The sequence below is a fragment of the Mustela lutreola genome, chromosome 8, assembly GCF_030435805.1.
Source record: "Mustela lutreola isolate mMusLut2 chromosome 8, mMusLut2.pri, whole genome shotgun sequence".
Classification (NCBI taxonomy): domain Eukaryota; kingdom Metazoa; phylum Chordata; class Mammalia; order Carnivora; family Mustelidae; genus Mustela; species Mustela lutreola.
Window position 1 is genome coordinate 29543738 of NC_081297.1, and position 21886 is coordinate 29565623.

General features: G+C 42.7%; 1 protein-coding gene across 15 annotated transcripts in view; it reads left to right on the plus strand.

Moving 5' to 3' along the window:
- SVIL (supervillin) overlaps positions 1–21886 on the plus strand; it is a 228422-nt gene that overhangs the window by 144372 nt on the left and 62164 nt on the right. For 9 of the 15 annotated variants that reach the window (XM_059184181.1, XM_059184179.1, XM_059184180.1 and 6 more), the window contains 8 exons: positions 104–255; positions 2575–3208; positions 15690–15770; positions 17978–18874; positions 19232–19402; positions 20111–20145; positions 21156–21217; positions 21511–21650. In XM_059184181.1, coding sequence (XP_059040164.1) covers positions 104–255; positions 2575–3208; positions 15690–15770; positions 17978–18874; positions 19232–19402; positions 20111–20145; positions 21156–21217; positions 21511–21650 — 2172 coding nt within the window. The remainder of the gene's footprint in view (positions 1–103; positions 256–2574; positions 3209–15689; positions 15771–17977; positions 18875–19231; positions 19403–20110; positions 20146–21155; positions 21218–21510; positions 21651–21886) is intronic. The other 6 variants (XM_059184184.1, XM_059184185.1, XM_059184186.1 and 3 more) reach the window with 4 other exon arrangements.

The window sequence follows — 21886 nt, forward strand, 5'->3', positions numbered from 1 at the left end:
TTGCACCTCGTTAGAAAGTAGAAGAACTTGGTGAAGCAGTATTCACTTTCCCTGAGAACCGCTTTCCATGGCTCACGAGGCCTGTCTTTGGTGCCCTGCACAGAAAAGAAAGAATTGCCCGGCGCCTGGAAGGAATCGAAACGGACACGCAGCCCATCCTGCTGCAGAGCTGCACGGGCTTAGTGACTCATCGCCTGCTGGAGGAAGACACGCCCAGATACATGCGCGCCACAGACCCGGCCAGTCCCCACACGGGTGAGCGTGCTTGTCTGGTGGCCTGCCATCGTGCAGGCGGCCGGAGATGGTTCATGCTGCCTTCTTTACCCAGTGGCATGGGAAGGAAAATGAGATAGTCCCCAAAAGTGAATTGTGGAGGTGTACTTACTTATTAAATACACGTTATTTGTGAAACCTACAATGACACATATGTCAACTCTGCCCCATCTCATAGGTGTGGTCCTCTGGGATCATAGCAGGAAGAAATGGTTCCTCTTGGCACACTGTTGGGAAATTGATGACATCATTTCACTCCTCCTCCCCGCCTGGGACCCCTAGAGGGCAGGAACAGCATCTCCCTGCTGGCCCTCTCAGGGTGCTGGCACAGGACCTGCTGGCCTCTTCTCAGTAAGAGTTCTTAGAGGACTCAATGAGACTCCTTTAAACAGAATACCCAGGTGCCCAGCACAGAGCCTGGTCGCTCACAGCAGGGAGCAATTTAAAATGAACCTGGACCTTTGAGTGGTTAGGGTTCTTAGTCTATGTGTTAATGCAACAAACATTCTACTTAAATTATTTTAATGTAAATAATTTACATGTCATTTTAAATGTATTGCATGTGTATTTCATATTAAACCATATTTCAAATGTGACTTAACTTTTTTTTGGTAACTGTCAACGTTAGAAATATGAAATTTCAACTTGGGCTTGGAAGCAGATGACCCATACGGGGCTGTTCTTCTCAACCCATCCTTGGCTCTGCAGCTCCATGCTGCTGCTTTTTATGGCCAGTGTTTTCTGGTTTCTTCCTTACGGCTGTTGATCTCACTTTGTGATGTGATCATGTCACTTACCTAGAGTTCCTGATCTTCTATGGCAAGAAAGCTAGAGAAGTAAGATTTTTAAAAATTACTTGAGAATCAAGAATAGAGTATAAAAATTTGTAGCCAGAAATAAACCCTCATGTATGTAAAATGTGAATCTATGTATTATAATTTAAGCATCACATATTCATGAGAAAGGGAAGACTTGTTTAATAAAATGGTACTGGGAAAATAGGTTATTGTGCAGTAGGGAAGGGGTCATAGACCTCTTCTCACTTACACGAAACACAAAAATAAGTCCCAATTAATCACATGATTAACTTTAAGAAAATAATTAAAAACATGAAAACAGGTGAATATTTCATGCACATTGAATGGGAAAGGACACAGAAACAGCTTGAGAAATCACAAATGACCAGGTCAGTTACAACAAAGAAAATCTTCCATGTGGATGTCACAGAATATTAAACAAGTTTGAAATACTCATGAATGAGATTAAGGTTCACGGTCTCAAAAAAAAAAAAAAAAAAAGCATGCAAACCAATAAAAGTGACACTATGAATTAATAGTATATAGAGCTTAAATAAGCTTCATCAGATATTCCAGAAAAGAAAAAAAGTAATACAAATGCTAATAATTGAAAAAAGCACAAATTCTCTTTTTCTAGTAATCAAAGGAAATTTTTTAAATGAACATTTAATGTTTGCAAGCGAACATATAGTGCAGGTTCAAGTATAAATTGATGCAAACTTTATAGAAATCAACTTGACAGTCTAGCAAGTCTCTTAAAATGATATACTTTTTTTTTTTTTTAAAGATTTTATTTATTTGAGAGAGAGACAGTGAGAGAGAGCATGAGTGAGGAGAAGGTCAGAGAGCAAAGCAGACTCCCCATGGAGCTGGGAGCCCGATGAGGGACTCGATTCCGGGACTCCGGGATCATGACCTGAGCCAAAGGAAGTCGTCCAACCAACTGAGCCACCCAGGTGTCCCTAAAATGATACACTTTTTGATAAAGCAATTAACCATTATCTGTTGTGATAGTAGTCAGAAAATCAGACTGATTAAAAGTTAGAAACAATGAAAAAAATATTGGCAACAATGCAAATGCCCAGGAATATGAGAAGGGTTAAATTAGCTATGGAATGCCTGTTGAATAGAATATTACAAAGCTTTAAAGAATGTCTTCAAAAAAAGACTTCCAAATATAAGAAAATGTTTTATACAGTACATCAGTGGTATATAAAACATAAATTATTTTATGTGGGAGAAAAGAAATCAATTTAAAAAAAAAAAAGACTAGAAGGAATATATAGAAATGTTTGGCAAATTATCAACTTATTATTTATTATTATGTATTAATGATTATTGGTGATTGGGAGTTTTACCTTCCTATGTTTTCAATGTTAGACATTTTCCGTACCAAGCATGTGGCTGCAGTTGGAAAAATTCACTTCTGTGCACAGAAAAGAGTGCAGTCAATGCGTCTCTGTTCTTGAACTCTGTTCGTGTCCCCCCGTGTGGTCCCTTGTAGGCCGGTCCAATGAAGAGGAGGACACTTCGGATTCCTCGGTGGAAAAACAGACCCGTTCCAAACTTTGCACCGAAACCTCGGGCATCCATGCTGAGTCCTCCTGTGGTTCAGGTCTCATGGACACCCAGGCTCTGGAGTCCAAAGCAGAGAGAATCGCACGGTACAAAGCAGAAAGGAGACGGCAGCTGGCCGAGAAGTACGGGATAGCGCTGGATTCCGAAGCGGACTCGGAATCGCTGTCCCGATACACCAAGTCCAGGAAGGACGCCGATGCTGCTGACAAGAGGGGAGGGAAAGGTGACAGACAGGCCGAGCCAGGCAAAGAGTCATGCTCTCTGTACTCCAAGGACTATGCTCTCTCCGGGGGCGATGGGCTTTCGGACACCGAGGTGCTGCTCAACGTGGAAAACCAAAGACGGGGTCAGGAGCCCATCACCACCGGGCAGGCCCGTGACCTGGCCCCCACGGTTGAGAGTTCCTCATCCTTCCCGTTCCCTGGGCGAGACTGTGCCTTTAGTGAAGTGCCAAGGTCCCCAAAGCAAATGCACAGCGTGTCCCTCTCCTCGCCTCGGCCACCGGCCTCCCCGAGCCACTCTGCTGGTGACCCGCCACTCCCTCCTGAGGCCCGAACCAGGTAAGCATTGAGCCCGCTCTGGGCTGTGTTATCATCTTTGCTTTGCCTCCCCTGCGTCAGGGTCTGGGTGTTCTTGGTCTTCTATTGAGGGTTCCGCTGGTGGCAGAAATAGGTAAGATAGGGTTTTCTAAATTTCTGCAGTATCAAAACAGGTTCTGCCCAAGCAAGAAGCTTCAGTTCTTTTTTACAAAAATGATCAACTGAACAGGTGTCATGGGGACACTTTCATGGGAGTCTCACTTACGGATCCTTCTTTTTATGGGTTTCTTATATGCTTTTAATAATTGTCTTTTCCTTTATGTGTTTCTCTAGAATTATATCCAAAACCTTTTTTTTTTTTTAAGGTTTTATTTGACAGAGAGAGACATAATGAGGGAACACAAGCAGGGGGAATGAGAGAGGAAGAAGCAGGCTTCCTACCAAGGGGGGTGCCCGATGCCAGGCTCGATCCCAGGACCCTGGGATCATGACCTGAGCCAAAAGCAGACACTTAACGACTGAGCCACCCAAGTGCCCCATTATACCCCAGACTTCTTAGTGATTGTTTTTGTTGCTGTCATGTAAAATCACAAAGCAAAAGGACCACCACTAACACAGTGGAAGGGTCTCAGTTTAGGGTATGACAAATGACTGCAGTATAGCTTGAATATAATCGTCTCCTATAGCTATGCAAGTATATCAACATGCTGAGAAACAGCTGTATTGAAGAGCACTTCATTAAAAAGATCAGTCATTAAGAGTAATTGTCATACACAAAGACAACAGCGCCCATTTGGGAAAATCAGAAAAAGGGTAAAATCAGAAAATCAAATGCCAGAAGAGAATATTTGTTCCTAAACTTAAATATCCAAATTTAAATTAAATTTGATTTAAGTTTCCAAATTTAAATCAAATTGAAATTTCTAAATTTGAGTAAGATTTAAATATTTAAATTGAAGTAAAATACAAATATTTAAATCTAAGTAAAATTTAAATATTCAAATTTAAGCAAAATTTAAATATTTAAATTCAGTAAGTGTGATGACCATATTCAAAAGGCACTTTACTTAAACATCCTAGTTTAAAGTTTGGGACAATTGTCTAGGTAGACTTTTATGTGTGTTTTTCGGTCCAAATAGGCATTAGCTTCCCAGGTAAATTGAGGAGAGGTGAGGATCAAGCAAATTTATTTTGAGGGGAAAAAAAAGGGGTGGGGGAGGAAGAAGTATTGGGAAATACTCCTATATATTTCACACTGGGACAGAGCAGTAAATGTGGTCCTCTCTAAGTGGCAATAATACAGCTAAAACAGATCATTTTACTTACTGATGTTTATGGAGTCAAAGAACTTCCCCTACATAGTTGATCATTCACACTAAAATATTTAGAGAAGTTAACTTCTTAGAGAAGTCAGTACTGTAAAAACTGATACGGGGTTTTAGCCTTTGGGCTTATTTATTTATTTATTTATTTGACACAGAGAGAGAGAGAGATCACAAGTAGGCAGAGAGACAGGCAGAGAGAGAAAGGGAAGCAGGCTCCCTGCTAAGCAGAAAGCCCGATGTGGGGCTCCATCCCAGGACCCTGAGATCATGACCTGGGCTGAAGGCAGAGGCTTAATCCACTGAGCCACCCAGACACCCCATAGCCTTTGGGCTTTTTGAAATTTTGGGACTGTGACCTGTTTTCTCTTATTTTGAAATGAAAGTCTGTTGTTTGAGAAACCTTCATTTAGTAGCAGAAAATGTGTTCTTGCCTTAGTGTCTATCAAAGTGAACTCTTCATGTGCTTTGTAAACGGGTCAAAGCAATTTAACGGTCTAATTTAAAAAGGAAATTCGAGATTTACACTTACATGGGTTTGGAGAAAATTCAGAGCCAAATTTCTGATTGCTATATTATGAAAACTTGGGTTGTTAACATGGCATCTGGGTTAGTCGTCTAGATCTCATATGATAGATCCTCAGTGAGATCCTGAATCAGTTGTAATAATAACTAAACTTTGGTTGTGTGCTCCAGGTCAAAAGCTAGGATATTTAATTGTTTTGTGTTAAAATCTTAGTATTAAAAAAGTCTATAATATAATGTAAAATCTTAAGAGGTATTTCTTTCTCAATTATTTGAAGAGGCATATTACTTAGAAGTTTCCATAAGCCTAACCCCAGCCTCTTAGCACTTACTTGACTTTCACAAAGAGAGGATTAAAAGGATTAAGAAATTATAAAGTAATTCTTGAGGCACATGCTTTGTTTATGTATTTTTCAATTTTAAAAAAAGCACATGCTTTATATATTTTTTTAATTTAAAAAAGGCATATGCTTTTTTAAAAGCCATTCAAGACTTAAAATTCTGTGATTTAGAGGCAGAGAAGCACAAATCATTTCATATATATATATATATATAAGGAAAATACTGAGATATATTTACATTAAAAGGGATGGAACATAATGTATGACAAGTATGACAGTAAAAGATAAACAAAGATACAAGAAACAGCATGGAGGTTCTTCAGAAAGTTACAAATACTCCACAGTCCAGTAATTGCACTACTGGATATTTACCCCCCAAAATACAAAAACACTAACTCAGAGGAATGTGTATATCCCTACATTTATAGCAGCATTATTTTTTTTTTATAGCAGCATTATTTACAATAGCCAGATTATGGAAGCAGCCCAAGTGTCTATTGATAGAAGAATGGATAAAGAAAATGTGATCGATCCATCAATCGATCTATCTATTTATGCTATTCAGCCATAAAAAAGGAATGAAATCTTACCATTTGCAACAACACAATGGAGCTAGGGAGTATAATGCTAAGTGAAATAAGTCAGAGAAAGGCAAATATCTTATGATTTCACTCATATGTGGAACTTAAAACAAAAGAGCAAAGGAAAAAAGAGAGGGGATGGTCAAACCAAGAAACAGAGTCTTGAACTATAGAAATGATAAGAGAATAAACTGATGTTTACCAGAGGGGAGGGCGTGGGGGGATGGGTGAAACAGGTGAAGGAGATTAAGAGTATACTTACCATGATGAGCACTGAGTCATGTATGGAACCATTGAATCATGGTATTGTATAGCCGAAACTAATATAGCACTGTATGTTTTTTTTAAAAAGGATTTATTTTGTAATGACTACAGCAATTCATCTTGCAAAGATGGATTTAAATGAATTAATATTCTGCTTAGATATCCTTTCTTTAGAGCTCAGATATTTGGGTGTCAGAAAACCATTGTTGTCTGATTTCCATTTGGGGAGAAGAAAGACAAAAAATACTTTGTGAATTATAACAATGACCAAGGAAATCTCAGTGTCTTAATAACCATAAATGAAAATGCTTGTCATCCAGTATGGAAATAAGTAACAGAAATGTTGAGGGAGATGAAGGGGTAACTAAGAAAACCATCTACAGATAATTATTTTATTCCGCATATTTTTGTGGATATATCCTAGCATTGAGATGCACTATTTTTCTCACTGCTGTACTATATTCTCTTATCACCTTGCTCTGCCAAGTATTGGGGCTATTAATGTCTGAACTAACTCATTCCCATGTCATCATTTTATTTTGTGCTCACTAGCAAGAGGCTGTTGTTTTTTTTTTTTATCATTAATTAAATACAAATGTCACTCATGAATATATCATCAAAGACTTCCTATGGTATCCTAAAAATCCACCTCTGAGCCAGACATCAAATGCACAGTTTTTGTGTGTGTTCATATACACGAACACATGTACAGATGGAACCATTAAGAGCATTCTAAGCTCCTAACAGTCTTGAGGGCTGAACAGTACATTTAAATTTATTAGAATTTGTTAATGTTTATTTGAACATTTGTATGATTAAGAAAATACATATGTCACAGGGTCTTTAGCTCAAGAAATCCTGTAGCTGCTTGGAAGTTCAGGAGAGCACGTCCTTCTGAAAGAAATGGAGAATATATATATTCACAGAAGAGAGCCTAAGATACCTCTTAACCCCAACCCCCAATTTCTGCCAAGCCCCTTCAATTTAGAATTTCAGAATGGTGTTTTCTAGAGAGGGAGTTTTGCTGATAGGAACCATTCTTTGTTAATTAAGCCATTGTGAATTTTAGGATAAAATTCAAAGAGATCTGGGGCCTGTGGGTTATTCAGATTTTTAAAAATCTGAGCTGTTACTAATGGAAATCCTGAATGCAGAATTTGTATTTCTTAGTTAATTAAAAAAAGAAAGAAAGAAGAGAAAATACACCATATTTGTTACTTCTGTGAGTGGAGAATCTCAGGACCTGAGTTACACCTGCTGTTTTCCTGAGCGTCCACTGTGACTCCCTGTTCTCAGTGACCTGTGTATTGGGCAGAGGAAAATTTCCCAGTGGTGATCCACTCTAGAAAATGCCCTCTGTGTTTCATCTCTCCACTTCTGGAGAACCTAGGTCTGGAGACACCTAGGTGTCCTGGAAAACCTAGGTCTCTAAAGAAGAGACTTCCCTGTACGCTCACAGATCTTGTAATGGGACGGAACTCTTTTCACCTTTTTAGCCCCTGTACCCCCAAATATCTTGTCACCTGCTCTACTAGCTTTTGCCTGTTAAAATATGGTTAGTTCATTCCCATGGTTTTTTTTTTCCTTTTTCTTCTGTTCTCACTGGCAAATTAACAATTTCTGTTCACTGAACTAAATATGAATAGATCACCAAGAACCCTAGCTAGTATGTCCAAAAATTTAAACACCTGCCAGAGTGTAAGGAACTGAGCAGTGTGTGCGTGCCCTCACATGTTCGCATGCCTGCACGGACCCACAAGGCAATCCTTAGCACGTTTTCCAAACAAGCAACTTGAAGCATATAAACTGTTCATTTTAATAGGATGCCTAGTTAATAAGCATTCTTCTTCAGCTGAATACTGTTTTATAATTAGAAGCTGTTACATAATTAGAGCTGGGCACCCACAGGGTGAAACTGATTCTCCTGGGCTGAATTTGACTTCACTGTGACAGCAGGAAGCACTTTTAAGTCTGTTGACTCTTAGGAGTTACAGGGAGTTAAAGCCCATCATTACAGACTTAGGGATAGAGACCAAGAGCAGCTCCTGACCTCTGTGATGACTTAGGGTTGAGTTCTTGTTTCCTGGTAACATAATTCTCTGCTAACCAATTGCCACATCGTTAGAAAGTTCTATTATACCCAAGGGTCAGCCTCTCACTGTTCTCTTGTCCCCATTGACCCTGTGGTCCTCTCCCAGGGGAGTGACCTCTGCCTTATGGAGAGCTGGCTCTCCCCAAGCCCTCACAAGAACAGATCTCAATGTTAAAGAATGTTAAATTCTTAGAAACAAAAATAATCCTGGAGATTATTTAAAAATGGATTTTATATGTGAAAAAACTAAAGATTAAAGAATTGATTTAAGACCATAAGGCTGCTTTGACAACATTGAGGCCATCATCCATCACCCATTCATTCATTCAGTCAAGTTCCCTTGCATCTGCCTGTTCTTCCTGTTGTGCTCTGCTCCTCTTACTTACGTCAGTTCTATTATCCAACACTGAAAAAGAGGGTTTGCTGGTTTTGCCCTTTGAAGATTAGAGATCTTTAGGAAAGAAGACTAGAGGTATTAGAGAAACAGCATATGTGGATTTATATAAGGTCCTTAACAACTTGGCCCTTATAAGCAAAATGAAAACTTGTAATTTAGGAGAGTTCGAATACAGTAGGCATCCATATATCTATGCATACCTCATAGGTATTGATTTATGGATCAGTTTCAGCTCTGACATAGTTTAGCTAATCACTGAAGAAAATTATATTGGGTCTCTGGTCTGCGAGGCACTGTGCTTGTAGCTGGGTATAAAAAAAAAGTGTAGGAAATAACTATAACATGATAGGGTAAATAAGTTTCTAGAGATCAAGGTTGGGTGCCAGGGGAGTACGAAGATGGAGTATTAACCTTTCCTCCATGGAGAAATGGTCACAGTGGAACCAAGTCCTTAAGGATGTGGTGGTACCTCCTCCCAGCACGAAGGCACCAATGCCCAGTGAAGACTGAGGAGGAGGTGGGATGAGGCTGAGTGCCGGGGGGAGTCGTAGAGCCGAGCAGTCACAGAGTGCCGAGCAGCCGTAGAGCGCCTCAGATGACATATCCAGGCATTTAGCCTTTGCCTTGTGAACAATGGGAAGTTTCTGAATTTTATTTATTTATTTATTTATTTTGTAAAGATTTTATTTATTTATTTGAGAGAGAGTGAGAGAGAGCATGAGAGGCGAGAAGGTCAGAGGGAGACAGAGATCACTAGCAGGCAGAGAGAGAGGAGGAAGCAGGTTCCCTGCTGAGCAGAGACCAGGACCAGGACCCTGGGATCATGACCTGAGCCGAAGGCAGAGGCTTTAACTCACTGAGCCACCCAGGCGCCCCGAGAAGGTCAGAGGGAGTAGCAGAGGAGCTGGGAGCCCTATGTGGGACTCGATCCCGGAACTCTGGGATCATGACCTGAGCTGAAGGCAGTTGCTTAACCAACTGAGCCACCCAGGTGCCCTCTGAAGCATTTTAAAGCAAGGATGATTGATTCTGTGTTTTAGAAAGATTGCTCTGGAGGAGTGTGGAAGGTTGATCTGAAGGTGAGTTGATTCCAATCAGGAAGACCATGGACATGTTGGCAGCACTTACCCAGCCTGAGATAGTGAAGTCTGTGCTTCCAAGTTGGCCTTCATCTTTAACTTGGTCCTGTTTGGCATTTCATTAGAGAGGATATTAGTGATACGTTGATCAGTTTGGTGATGGTGAGGTAGAGGGTGGGAGGAGGGTTGGAGCAGGAAGGGAGATGAGAGAGAAGAGAGCACATGTACCTGCACTAGGGTTAGAAACTAACAAGATGAAATTTAATAACGTCTTCTACCTAGATGGTGGAGAAAATCTGTGTACAAGTTCAGGATTGGGGAAACCTGATTTAACAGCAGTTCATGGGAAACAGACCTAGCACTTTTAGTTGATAGCAAATTCTTTATGTGACTGCCAAAATGACTGGTCCAATCTTGGGGTACAGGACTGAAAGTGAACTGTTAATAGCCCAATAGTACTGGTCTAGCCCTGTTCTGCAATGCTCAGATAACATCTGGGTATTTCCTTCTAACTGAGCTGTTGACCAATGAGAACCTATCCAGAGGTTCTACTTTTCTGTCCACCCTGCTTTCTTGACCTTTCCAAGGTCAAGGAACCCCCCCCCCCGCCCCGTCTTAAGAGAAACTAGAATCATTTTTGGTCTCTTGCACATTCTCTGGTGCTTAGTCTGTCACACCAATCCGTTCTTCTCATTATCAGATGGTTTTTTCCCCTACGCAGTTATAAGGCTAAAGTTTGGTTTGGGATAGGGAGCCCTAGGTTACCAACCTGGCCTCTCATTGATGAGGATTCTGCTCGAAGGGGAGAGGGGAAAGAGATCATGAGTTCATGAGGTGTGTCACACATGCCATTTCACCTGTACCTCCTGTCTTGGGAAGAGGGACATTCAAATGCCTTCCTAGCACATGGGGCTGACCTCCCCAGATGTAGGGATGCTGGTCAAGGTGGCCGAACACGGTGACGTGGATTTGGTGTTATGCCAACGTGTGAGACTGGGAAGGATGATCCCAATGATAGCATTTCTTCAGTACAGGCCTTCTGCAGAGGGTTCTTGCCTTGGGTCATTTTCTGTTTCCTTCCCCACTCCCACCAGTATCTAGTGCATACCGAGTAGCTCAGTCAGTCATTTTTGGGTGAACATTCTGTTGTTTTCTGGATTTTCTTGGAAGTGTTACCAAACTGTAATAGTGCTACTTGAAAGAGCCGGTCTGCAAACAGTTTATCAGCCCATTGCCTGTGAGGGTTGCAGCTGAATGTGAATCATGGGTCCTTTCCTTCATCAAGAACATCATGCTATGAGCAAAATGTCAGCTGAACTCAACAGTGGGCTTAGGGACATTGTTCATCTCCACTCTGGTGTGGGTCTTTGATCTCATCATGGGCCAGGGACACCGGTCAGCAGAACACACTCTGATTGGCACGTACGTGTGGCGAGTCTCTTTCCACTCTGTCTGAAGTTAGAGTGCTTGGATGTGAGCCTGAGTCCATGTGCTCATAAATATTATGAAACTATGAATGAGCATCCTGGTTGAGGGGGGGCTGCTTTTGGGATCTTCTGAATTCAGTCTCCAGTCCTGAAGGGCTGAGTCTAGGTTAGTCTCACGACTAACGCAGCCAAGTTCCCGGGTCACTTTGTTCTAGTGGGGCTGGTTAACATCCAAGCCGGAGATGTGGAGATCCAAATCCAGCTGGGAGCTAGAAGCCGGAGCCACTTTGGGAGGGCCCCTATGGCACCTTCCTGAGGCTCCAGTACTTTTCTAGACAGTTCTATCTGTATACACACACTTTCTGTCTTTGTGCTTTCTCATCTGAGGCTTAGCATTTAGCCATTCAGTACTGAGATTAGTTCAGAGGGAACCTGGAAGAAATTGGTTATTTCACACGTTTATCCTGCTTCCGCTCCAAGAAGACTGTATTTCTAGACTTTCGTTACTCAAGAAGCCCTCATTATTTGTGTCCCTCTCTTTCCTTCCTTCCTCTCTCTCTCTCTGTGTCTCTCTTCCTGCCTGCCTGCCTGCTTCCCTTGGGTGGGGAGAGGGAGAAGGAGAGAGAATCCCAAGCACCTCCATACCCAGAGTGTGAGCCCAACACGGGGCTGGATCTCCCGACGCTGAGATCGTGACTTGAGCTGAAATCAAAAGTCAGACACTTAACTGACTGAGCTTCACAGGCGCCCCAAGAAATCCTCACTTTAATCCAGCAGTGGTATATTTGTTAATTGAGGCATGATTCACATCCAAATGTACGTATTTTAAGAATGCGGGTTAGGGAGTTTTGTGAAACATGTAACCATTGCTCTAGCTGAGAGAAAGGGTTTATATCCCTGCTGTGCCGCTGTCCACCATCAATCGTTGACTCTCTTTGCAAGGACCTAATTTATCTGCCATAGCCCTATGGTATCAGGCACTCAGCTTGTTCTGTCGTACCAAACCAACCCTTCCCACTTGGTTCTTTTTTTTTTTTTTTTAAGATTTTATTTATTTATTTGACAGACAGAGATCACAAGTAGGCAGAGAGGCAGGCAGAGAGAGGAAGGAAAGCAGGCTCCCTGCTGAGCAGAGAGCCCGATGCGGGGGGCTCGATCCCAGGACCCTGAGATCATGACCTGAGCCGAAGGCAGAGGCTTAACTCATTGAGCCACCCAGGTGCCCCTGGTTCTTTTTTTTTTTTTTTTTTTAAAGATTTTATTTATTTACTTGAGAGAGAGACAGTGAGAGAGAACATGAGCAAGGAGAAGGTCAGAGGGAGAAGCAGACTCCCCATGGAGCTGGGAGTCCGATGCGGGACTCCTCCCGGGACTCCAGGATCATGACCTGAGCCGAAGGCAGTCGTCCAACCAACTGAGCCACCCAGGCGTCCCTGGTTCTTTTTTTTAAACTAAGTTTTAATTATTAAAAATAGTTATGCATAACAGTAAGGCACGCTGCAATAAATAGCAGCATCAATTTAATATTTAAAGAAAGAAAATGAACCCAAGGCATTATTTGCCATTATTCAGATGTGATCTCTTTTTTAAGAGCTCTGTTTTTAAAAGCTTAACTGCTATTATACTGTTTCTCCAAAAAACAATGGCTCCTAGGCCCCAGAAATAAATTTTGTACTCTTACAAAATGATAGATGTTTTAATCGGAGTTTGGACATCCCTTAGCCACCTATCAGTCTCAGAGTCAGAGTGTATGGAGAACTTGGTCCACAAAGTTCCATTATATCCCATTGTTCTGGAGTGCCTGTGAATTGGCGAGATCATTTTTAGACCTTGACCCACCATTTGGGGACCCACGCATTTAATGCAAAAGGTAGAATTTGGTTTCTCACCCATGTCAACACTTAAGAGCGATTTCTCTGGGTTGTTTTCTGCTCTCTCCTTGGGGTTTTCAGTGTCTTTGGGCTTTGGGGGGAGAATTTGAAGGAGAGAAAGAAAAAGATTCAAATGGATTTTATGTCATTGACTGTGTTTGACCCACATTTTCGTTTGTTATTTATGTATTTTGACGAGTTTTTGCTTTTAAAGAGTGAAAAGAGATACTTGAATTTAAAAATTCCATTAACTGCACTACACATCTATGTCCAAGTAAATCCCTTAGTGTAATTGTTGTCTAGATCAGTTATGAAGGTACACTGAATTACAATTTTTAAAAAAGATTTTCTTTTTTTATTTAACAGAGAGAGAGAGATCACAAGTAGGCAGAGAGACAGGCAGAGAGAGAGAGGGAAGCAGGCTCCCAGCTGAGCAGAGAGCCCAAGGCGGGGCTCGATCCCAGTAACCTGAGATCACGACCTGAGCCAAAGGCAGAGGCTTAACCCACTGAGCCACCCATGTGCCCCCAGAATTACAATTTTTAGAAGTCTTAAGTTTTTAAGATATTTATATTGAAGTATAACTTATGCACAGTACAGTTCACCTGTGCTAGTGAAATTCTGTGAATTCTGTCAAATACATCAAGTCATGTAGCTATCACTACAGTCAAGATACACACCTGTTCCATCAGCCCAAAGATTCCTTTGTGTGCCTTTGTGGTCAACCCTTGCTGCCGCCACCAGGTCCCGCCAACCAATCATCTATCTTCTGCACTACAGGTTTAGATTTTTGAATATATAAAAATCAAATTCCGTGAGTATTTTGTTTTTGTCGATTTCAAACAAGTCCTATAAGAATTTGATGAAGTTATTTTTTTTAAATCATAGGAGAAATGTTCATAATGTCGACCATTTATAATGCCATCTTAGAAAACAAATCCCTCTTACTTGGTTGAGATTTAAACATATAAGATAATTCATACAGAGCTGATTTTATTTTAAATTTTTATTTATTATTTGACAGACAGCGATCACAAGCAGGCAGAGACGCAGGCAGAGAGAGAGAGGGAAGCAGGCTCCCTGCTGAACAGAGAGCCCGATGCGGGGGGCTCGATCCCAGGACCCTGAGATCATGACCTGAGCTGAAGGCAGAGGCTTTAACCCACTGAGCCACCCAGGTGCCCCTGCATTTGAGTCTTAAAATAATTTTGTGAGGTGGGCGTATTCGTTATATGAACTGGGTGGTTTTCAGTAGCAAGTACCAGCTGCTTCCTCTCCTTCCCCTGTATCCCGGGCTAGAGGAATCCCCTCCTTTGCTAACTAGTCCTAGGCTGAAATGGGTGTTGAGAAATTAGACCTTTTATGGTTGGAAATAAAACAGCTTTCCGTCCATCTGAATTTTTGGTTCACCAGACTGAATTGCTGTGATGCTGGGGTAGGGAGGTGGGCGGACAGGTTCCCATGTAGAAAGGCGGGTGGATGACCAAGGCTAGAATGTGACCGATTTCAGTGGTCACAGCAGAACGTAGAGCACTGGTTACAGACTGGCTCTTACCTATCAGCTTCAGCTAAAACTTGAACTAAAATGATTTTTAGAAAATTCAGATTATTTTATTGTAGTTATCGTTCTATTTTTTTTTTTTTTTTTGGATACTGCTTTGAGCTAAAATGTGTTTCTAGCCTTATATTGAAAAACTCTTACATATAAGGTAGTATGGTTCTGAGCTGGTAAACATTCTCTTTCTGCATTGTAAAATGATACACATTAGTGGGTTGTTTCTCCTGTGTCCTGCTTTACGTGGTTGCCACAGGCTTTTTCTGGCCCGTTCTAAAATATCTTCAGCCTAGCATAATTGCTTCCTCACATCCAACTTTGCGTAATATCCGATCGTGTGTGGAGGGATGAATGTATAAATCCTACGTTATCTGGCCTGCCATAGTATAAGTTTTTTAATGGCTGGGGTGATGCCCGAGTCCCCTTTGTTACTTCTCAGAGTCTAGTTCAGGGTTTCATACATAGTAGGAACTCAACATTTATCGAATTGCCCTGAATTGGTATTGGTTATGTCATTGTTACATTGGTTGAGTTATTCAGCGACAAATGGAAAAGGAAAATGTATAAGAGCAATTAAAGATATGATCTCATTGAATTTCTTTTTATTGATTTCCTTTATTTGGTATGTGTTGTTTTGCACAGATGCTATCTTTGTATTTGGTTATTTACCAATGTCCCTTTGCAAAACTTAATAGAGGATGAGTTGACATTTAATCCTACTTCTTACAAGAAAATTGTCTGGTATTTGTGGGGAGAGTGTGAGTATAACAGACTCCTAATACTTTCAGGTTACTTGGAAAACACTTTATGTGGTGGCTTTGGATAGATTTATTCCTATCTCTTAAGTTTAGTAACGGGCCACATGTCCTTGTGAGTTTCGTGACATGAATGTAAGCCCTGTGACAAAATGCGCTTATACATTTTCCAAAAGCCAGGATTAGTCTTGGCTTAACGGAAATCAGCCTTTGGGCTTCAGATTATAATTGTCTGTACCTGTGTTGACGTTCAAGTAGAAAATATCTGAAGTTTTGTCTTTTGTACACAATAGTACCGGGAAACCCAAACATGAGTGGTTTCTCCAGAAAGATTCCGAAGGGGACACACCTTCTCTTATCAACTGGCCTTCCAGGTATATGCCGAGCTGAACCTCTTGGCTTCCTCGTAGTGAGTGCTTCTTCCCTGCTGACTTGCCTTGCTGTTCCACACATTACCCAACGCTAACTCTCTTCTTGCCCTCTGTTCATGGCAGTGCGTTTGACAATGATGTGTTCACAGGGGCTGCTGGAAGTTTCTTTCTGAACGTTTGCTTTTCTCCTCCCATTGCCCTAATCCCTGCTAATCGTATTTCCCCCTCCTCATTTTTTCCTCTTTTTGAAAATCTTCTTGATGACACTTCTTGCTTTTCTCCTTTCTCACCAACCTGCATACCGCCAAGTGGGGGCAGTAGTGAGGCTCCTCCTGGTTTCTCTCCTCTTGATTCTCACTAACTAACCAGGGAGTGTCCCATCTGGGCAAGTGCTTTCAGCCTTCTCCTTTTCACATCTCCTGGCCTCTAAACCAATAGTTAATTTTTATCAGCTGCCCTTAGGGCATGTGCTTTTAAAGGCAGACAAAAACCCCCCTATCATTTCATTTTTAAGGTTGGGGGCAGGGAGAGGCGGAAGGAGGGAGAATGAATAAGTCTCTGGCAGGACAAAGCACCCATATACTGAGTTTCTAACAGTCACTTTGTTCTTAGCGGAGGACAACATTCAGATTGTCTCTGATTAGAAGGACACATTCCACAGGAGAACTTGAACCACATTTCAGTCTTCTTTTGATTAACAAAGCTTATAAATATGAAAACCTCCAACACTGGCTAGTCTCTGGGGGAAAAAAAAAAATTACTTAGAATACTTTTTTTTCCCCCTTCCTGGATTGTTCATGGTAATTGCCTTTTGTGTGTGTTTAATTTTTTGTTAACAAAATATATGTAGATATCCTGCATCTGTTGTTGAAATACACGTAGGAGTTGATATCAAATTTAGCAGGGTACGTTTGTCATTTAAGGAAATATTCTCTTCCAAAAGTATAAATAAGTATTTTTGCTGACTGATCTTCAGTACATGAGTGTTTATAGTCCCCCAGGAAATCACTTTTCCTGCTCCAAAAATGTGTTTTACTTTCTAAGGATTATTGCCAATTAATAATCCATTCTTGAACAGCTTCCGTGGTTTCTCCTCTCTCGCTATGTGGCATTTCAGAAAGCAGAGAGAAGTACTAGCTAACACTATTAAATGGTTACTCTTCGCTAAGAGTACTTAGTACTAAGCTATCCAAGTGCTTTGCCAACATCACATTACATTTTGTCACTAGGATTTCCATTTAAAAGCAAAGAACTGAGCCAGGTAAGTTGCCTCAGACCACACAGCTAGAACTGGCTGAGCCAGTTGTGAACCGAGGTCTCCTAGGTGCCCCAGCCAGAGTTGTTGGCTACTTTGCTTCTGCAGCAATAGAATAAGATTTTGTAGCTTTTCAACTGGATTTCACTTTAGCTCTCAGATACTTAAATAGCTCTAGAAAGGACAGCGAACTCTTTTCACTTTAGTTTTTAGCTAAGGGCCTACTAGCAATTCCAAAGGGGAGAAAACGTTCAGTCTGTTCTCTCAACAAATATCTTTTCTCTAACAGTCTTCTTGGTGCTACAATGCTTAGTGGTAATGATGTCCAAACTGGTCACATGTCCTAGGAATGAATGAATACAGTCTGCATTGCATGAAAACGCTTGGGAATGTTTAGCTGAGTGCTTGAAAGGGGTGATTGTGTGTTGTGTCTTGAGCTCCACTTAAAAAATTTTTAAAAATCACAAATGTTCTTACATTTCCAGGAGACAGTGAAATTATTCCATTTGGTCCATAGGTGTATGCATACTTGGAAACTCCCCCTGCCCAGAGTCCACACACCGGGCCTGTATGTGTAGTGTTCACAGATTCCCACCAACAGCCTCAATGTGCCCTCATGCATACTGCTGTATATTAATGGATTTTTCTGTGGCTTCTGGTCATTTGTTCAGTCAGAAGGCAGCCATTCTCCCCCAGGACGGCATCTGAGCCGTCTCAGCTTTATGGAGGGCAGAGTGAGTTTGGTGCCACACTGGCCTACTCACATCTGGAAACTCGAAATCCTTCACCGGGCCGGCCATGAGTTTCTGACGTGAGCCACCAGAAGTGCATTGTCACTGGGGGTTCTGCCTTTGGGTGGATTTCCACTCACGGGTAGTCTGGGATCCACGCATGCTTTCTCCCCATGAAGTGGTCACTGCACTTTGTAAACTTAAATCCTTTTTCTTTCTTAAAGAGTTAAGGTTAGAGAAAAAATGGTGAAAGAGGAGAGTGCTCGCAGCAGCCCTGAGGTGGCCTCCGAGCCCTTCACTCAGAGGAGACATCAGCCAGTGCCCATCCATTGCTCGTCCTTTCAGTCAGAAAATTCGGCCTTTGATAGGGTCTTGAGCAAGGCAGCCAGCTCCGCGGGACAGCCGATCCGAGGCTACGTCCAGCCGGCGGACCCCATTCACACGGCCACGCTGGTGACCTCAGAGATCCCAGAAAACGTGTCTGAATGCAGCTGGGGGGGGTCCGCCGCCCAGAATGTCAGAAAGCCTCCCACCTTGAAGGTTCTAGAAAGCGAGAGAAGGGATACTCCCGTTCTCCATATTTGTGAATCAAAAGCCAAGGAAGATATGCTCTTCACTGAAGCTCTCGAGAAAAGCAGGAAATCACTTTTGGCGTTGGAGGACCACGGGCTTATGCGAAGCCACGAAGACCCCTCTGGAAACGACGATGTCGGCAAGCCTGCTGGGAGCCCAGTGCCTTCAGAACATCCGAAGGAACCAGAGAGCCTGTCACACCCGCCTCCCTCTCAGCAACTGCCCGCTGAGAGGATAAGCAGACAGGAGATGGTCTTGTACGTTCAGAGCCAGCCCGTGTCACAAGATGCCAGGGCGACAGGCCACAGACAGGAAGCCTTGGTGAAGAAACGCAAGGTCCTCACCCGCTCCCTGTCTGACTACACGGGCCCCCCTCCGCTGCAGGCCCTGAAGAGTAAGGACCCCGCGTCCAGGCAAGAACTGGAGCCACAGAGTTCCAAAGCTGAAGGGCCCCCCCCAGAAGTCGGCGTGCTGGACACGAAGGTCTCTGTCGCCCAGCTCCGAAATGCGTTTCTGGAGTCTGTCCATGCCAGCAAGAAACCCGAACTGTAGGTGACGTTTCACGCGCCCTCCCGATGTGTCACTTGCACGCCCTTGGCAGAATTATTCACTTTGCCACTTGCGGTGTGTCCCACATTGGGTCCTATTAGCTTAGCTCACCAGGGTGCAGGGCAGATCTTCCAGGAAATGGCTTGAAAACTACCATTCTGCTTCTGGCTACTAATAGAGAGCTACAATACTGGGTCGCTGGACTGCTCCCCCTCCTTCAAGTGCATGGTTGGGGCATGCGGCGGGATTTGGCGGTGTCTGGGCCTTGCCTCACTGAGATGCATAAACCTTTGCTTTATTCTCTCTCTCTGTCTCTCGTTTCCCTTCTGTGCACTCCCTCCCAATGATTCTAAAAGCCAACCCCGGGTGGAGAGGTCAACCGAAGGCGTTGGCTTGCCTACCGGTGTGGAACGGGAAAGAGGGTCCCGGAAACCAAGACGCTATTTTTCTCCTGGTGAAAGTAGAAAAACTTCCGAGAGATTTAGAACTCAACCTATAACCTCAGCCGAACGAAAGGAATCGGATAGGTAGGCACGCGGGATGTGTAGTTCTGTAGTCCAGGAACGTAAAAGCCATCGTACGGGATCTGCCCGCAGGGACGGTCCTGGCGATGTTTAAATGGGTTGTGGTGATTCCATCATTCCTCCATCTAATCTATAAGGAATATTTATGTGGCTTGTATACATGTATTTTTAAAGAATGCTGCCTGTGGCAACAGTATCGCAGTACAGTTTTACGTTGCGTTCAGATGGTAAGAAGTGAGACATGTTATTTTTCTTCATTTACTGTTTTTCATTTCTTATGCCCTCGTTAAATTAGAAACCACAGTGAGTATTCCCCAGATTTTCCCGAGCAAAGAACTAGGGATTTTACACTCACTTTCTAAATGTCTGTCTGCTTGTCGTATCTGAGTTTTACACGGTCCTATGCTTCTACGTAGAGAGGATGATGTTTGTGTACAAACTGACCAATTGTGTTTAATGAGTCACACTCGGTTCTCCTTTGTCTCCACGAGGTGTGCACTAGGCTGGGTTGTGTGCACACACACTGCACTGTGTCCGTTAACACCTGTATCTGTGTATTCACAACGAGGATTGCTAGCAGGATGATATTCTTTAAGAGAGTTCGATTGAATTTTTACTTTTGCTTTAACTTTTCATCTGATGTTTTATTTGGATCACCTATTCCCACCAGCTAATTTTTTGTTATTATTATTTGCCTAATGTCTTTCCTAGGTCTGCTTCGCATTCAGAAATGCCGGCCGCGGAGGGCAAGTATCTGTTTTCCTTTTGTCACTTCTCTGTCATCTCACCCAGATTAGGTTTCTGTAAGATTCTGCTTTTTTTTGAGAGGATGGGGTTTGGGAGTCTACGGATTTCTTTGCTGCAGGTTTTCTTTCTGTGACTCTAAAAACCTAGTTAAGATTCTCGGGTGAGCTTTTCCTTCCTTTTAAGAGCATTAGAACTGTGGAATGAATAATACCAAAATAACTTAAAAAAAAAAAAAATAACTGACTTACTAAAGCAGCAGCTTTTTGTTGTTAATTACTTGTTATGTGTAATAATAAAGAATTCCTTTCATAAAATCTATTCTTTTTTTTTTTAAGATTTTATTTATTTATTTGACAGAGAAAGAGAGATCACAAGTAGGCAGAGAGGCAGGCAGAGAGGGAGAGGGGGAAGCAGGCTCCCTGCTGAGAGAGAGCCTGATGCGGGGGTTCGATCCCAGGACCCTGAGATCACGACCTGAGCTGAAGGCAGAGGCTCTAACCCACTGAGCCACCCAGGCGCCCCGTCATAAAATCTATTCTTTTTTTTTAAAGATTTTATTTATTCATTTGACAGAGAGAGTTCACAAGTAGACGGAGAGGCAGGCAGAGAGAGAGAGAGAGAGAGAGGGAAGCAGGCTCCCTGCCAAGCAGAGAGCCTGATGCGGGACTCGATCCCAGGACCCTGAGATCTTGACCCGAGCCGAAGGCAGTGGCTTAACCCACTGAGCCACCCAGGCGCCCATAAAATCTATTCTTAAACCTCAATTTTTCACCGGTAGAGAATTCCTGTCCAGACCGAGTTTTGTCTGGTTAATTGCAAAGGAAATTAGCACCTTTTCACTGAGCAGAAGAATGGGATCCTTCCAGGGGGAAAATATTGCAAATTATAATCTTTGATACATCCATTCTTACATTCAAAGGATTTCCAGGGTCAGGCTTGGGAAACTTTTCAGAGACTTCACCTACATATTTCTAATAATGTTCAGTTTTTATTTTGTGGCCTCTTACAGATGAAGAGAAGGTAGACGAACGAGCCAAGCTGAGTGTCGCTGCCAAGAGGCTGCTTTTCAGGGTAAGGTGTACTGAGGTGCCTGAAGTGAAACCATCCCCTGCTCCCTGCACGGGGCCCTCTGGCCCGCCTGGCCCGCCTGGCCTGGCCCACATGCCTCTCAGCCCCTGGCTGGTGAGACCTCCCTACCCTCCCCCCCCCAACACTGCATAGGTGCACTCCCCCGAGAATGACACCTCCCTCACAGGGGGTCCCTCCCGGGGTGCCGTGCCCTGTCAGGGAACAGAGCAGAGACCCTGCAGCCCCAGTGCCCTTTCCACAAACATTTAAGGATTCCGCATCGTTTCTGATCTCAGGAAATGGAAAAATCATTTGATGAGAAAAACGTTCCTAAGCGACGCTCCAGAAACGCGGCGGTGGAGCAAAGGCTGCGGCGGCTCCAGGACCGATCCCACACCCAGCCCGTTACTACCGAGGAGGTGGCCATTGCAGCCACGTAAGTACCCCCTCCTGACCTCTGGGCCTTGGCTGAAAAGTTTTCTTGGAAAAAAAAAAAGAGAGAGAGAGAGAGAAAGAAAAAGATTTAAAGACTTTTAAGTAAAAATGAAGTGATCAGGAGATGGTTCGGTTAGACTCCACAGAGATGTTCACACTCTGGGATTTTCCTTCCAGTGGTGTCTCTGAGTTTTGTAACAGGGTGTGTTGCCTGTTGTATCTCCTAGAAAAACCTCA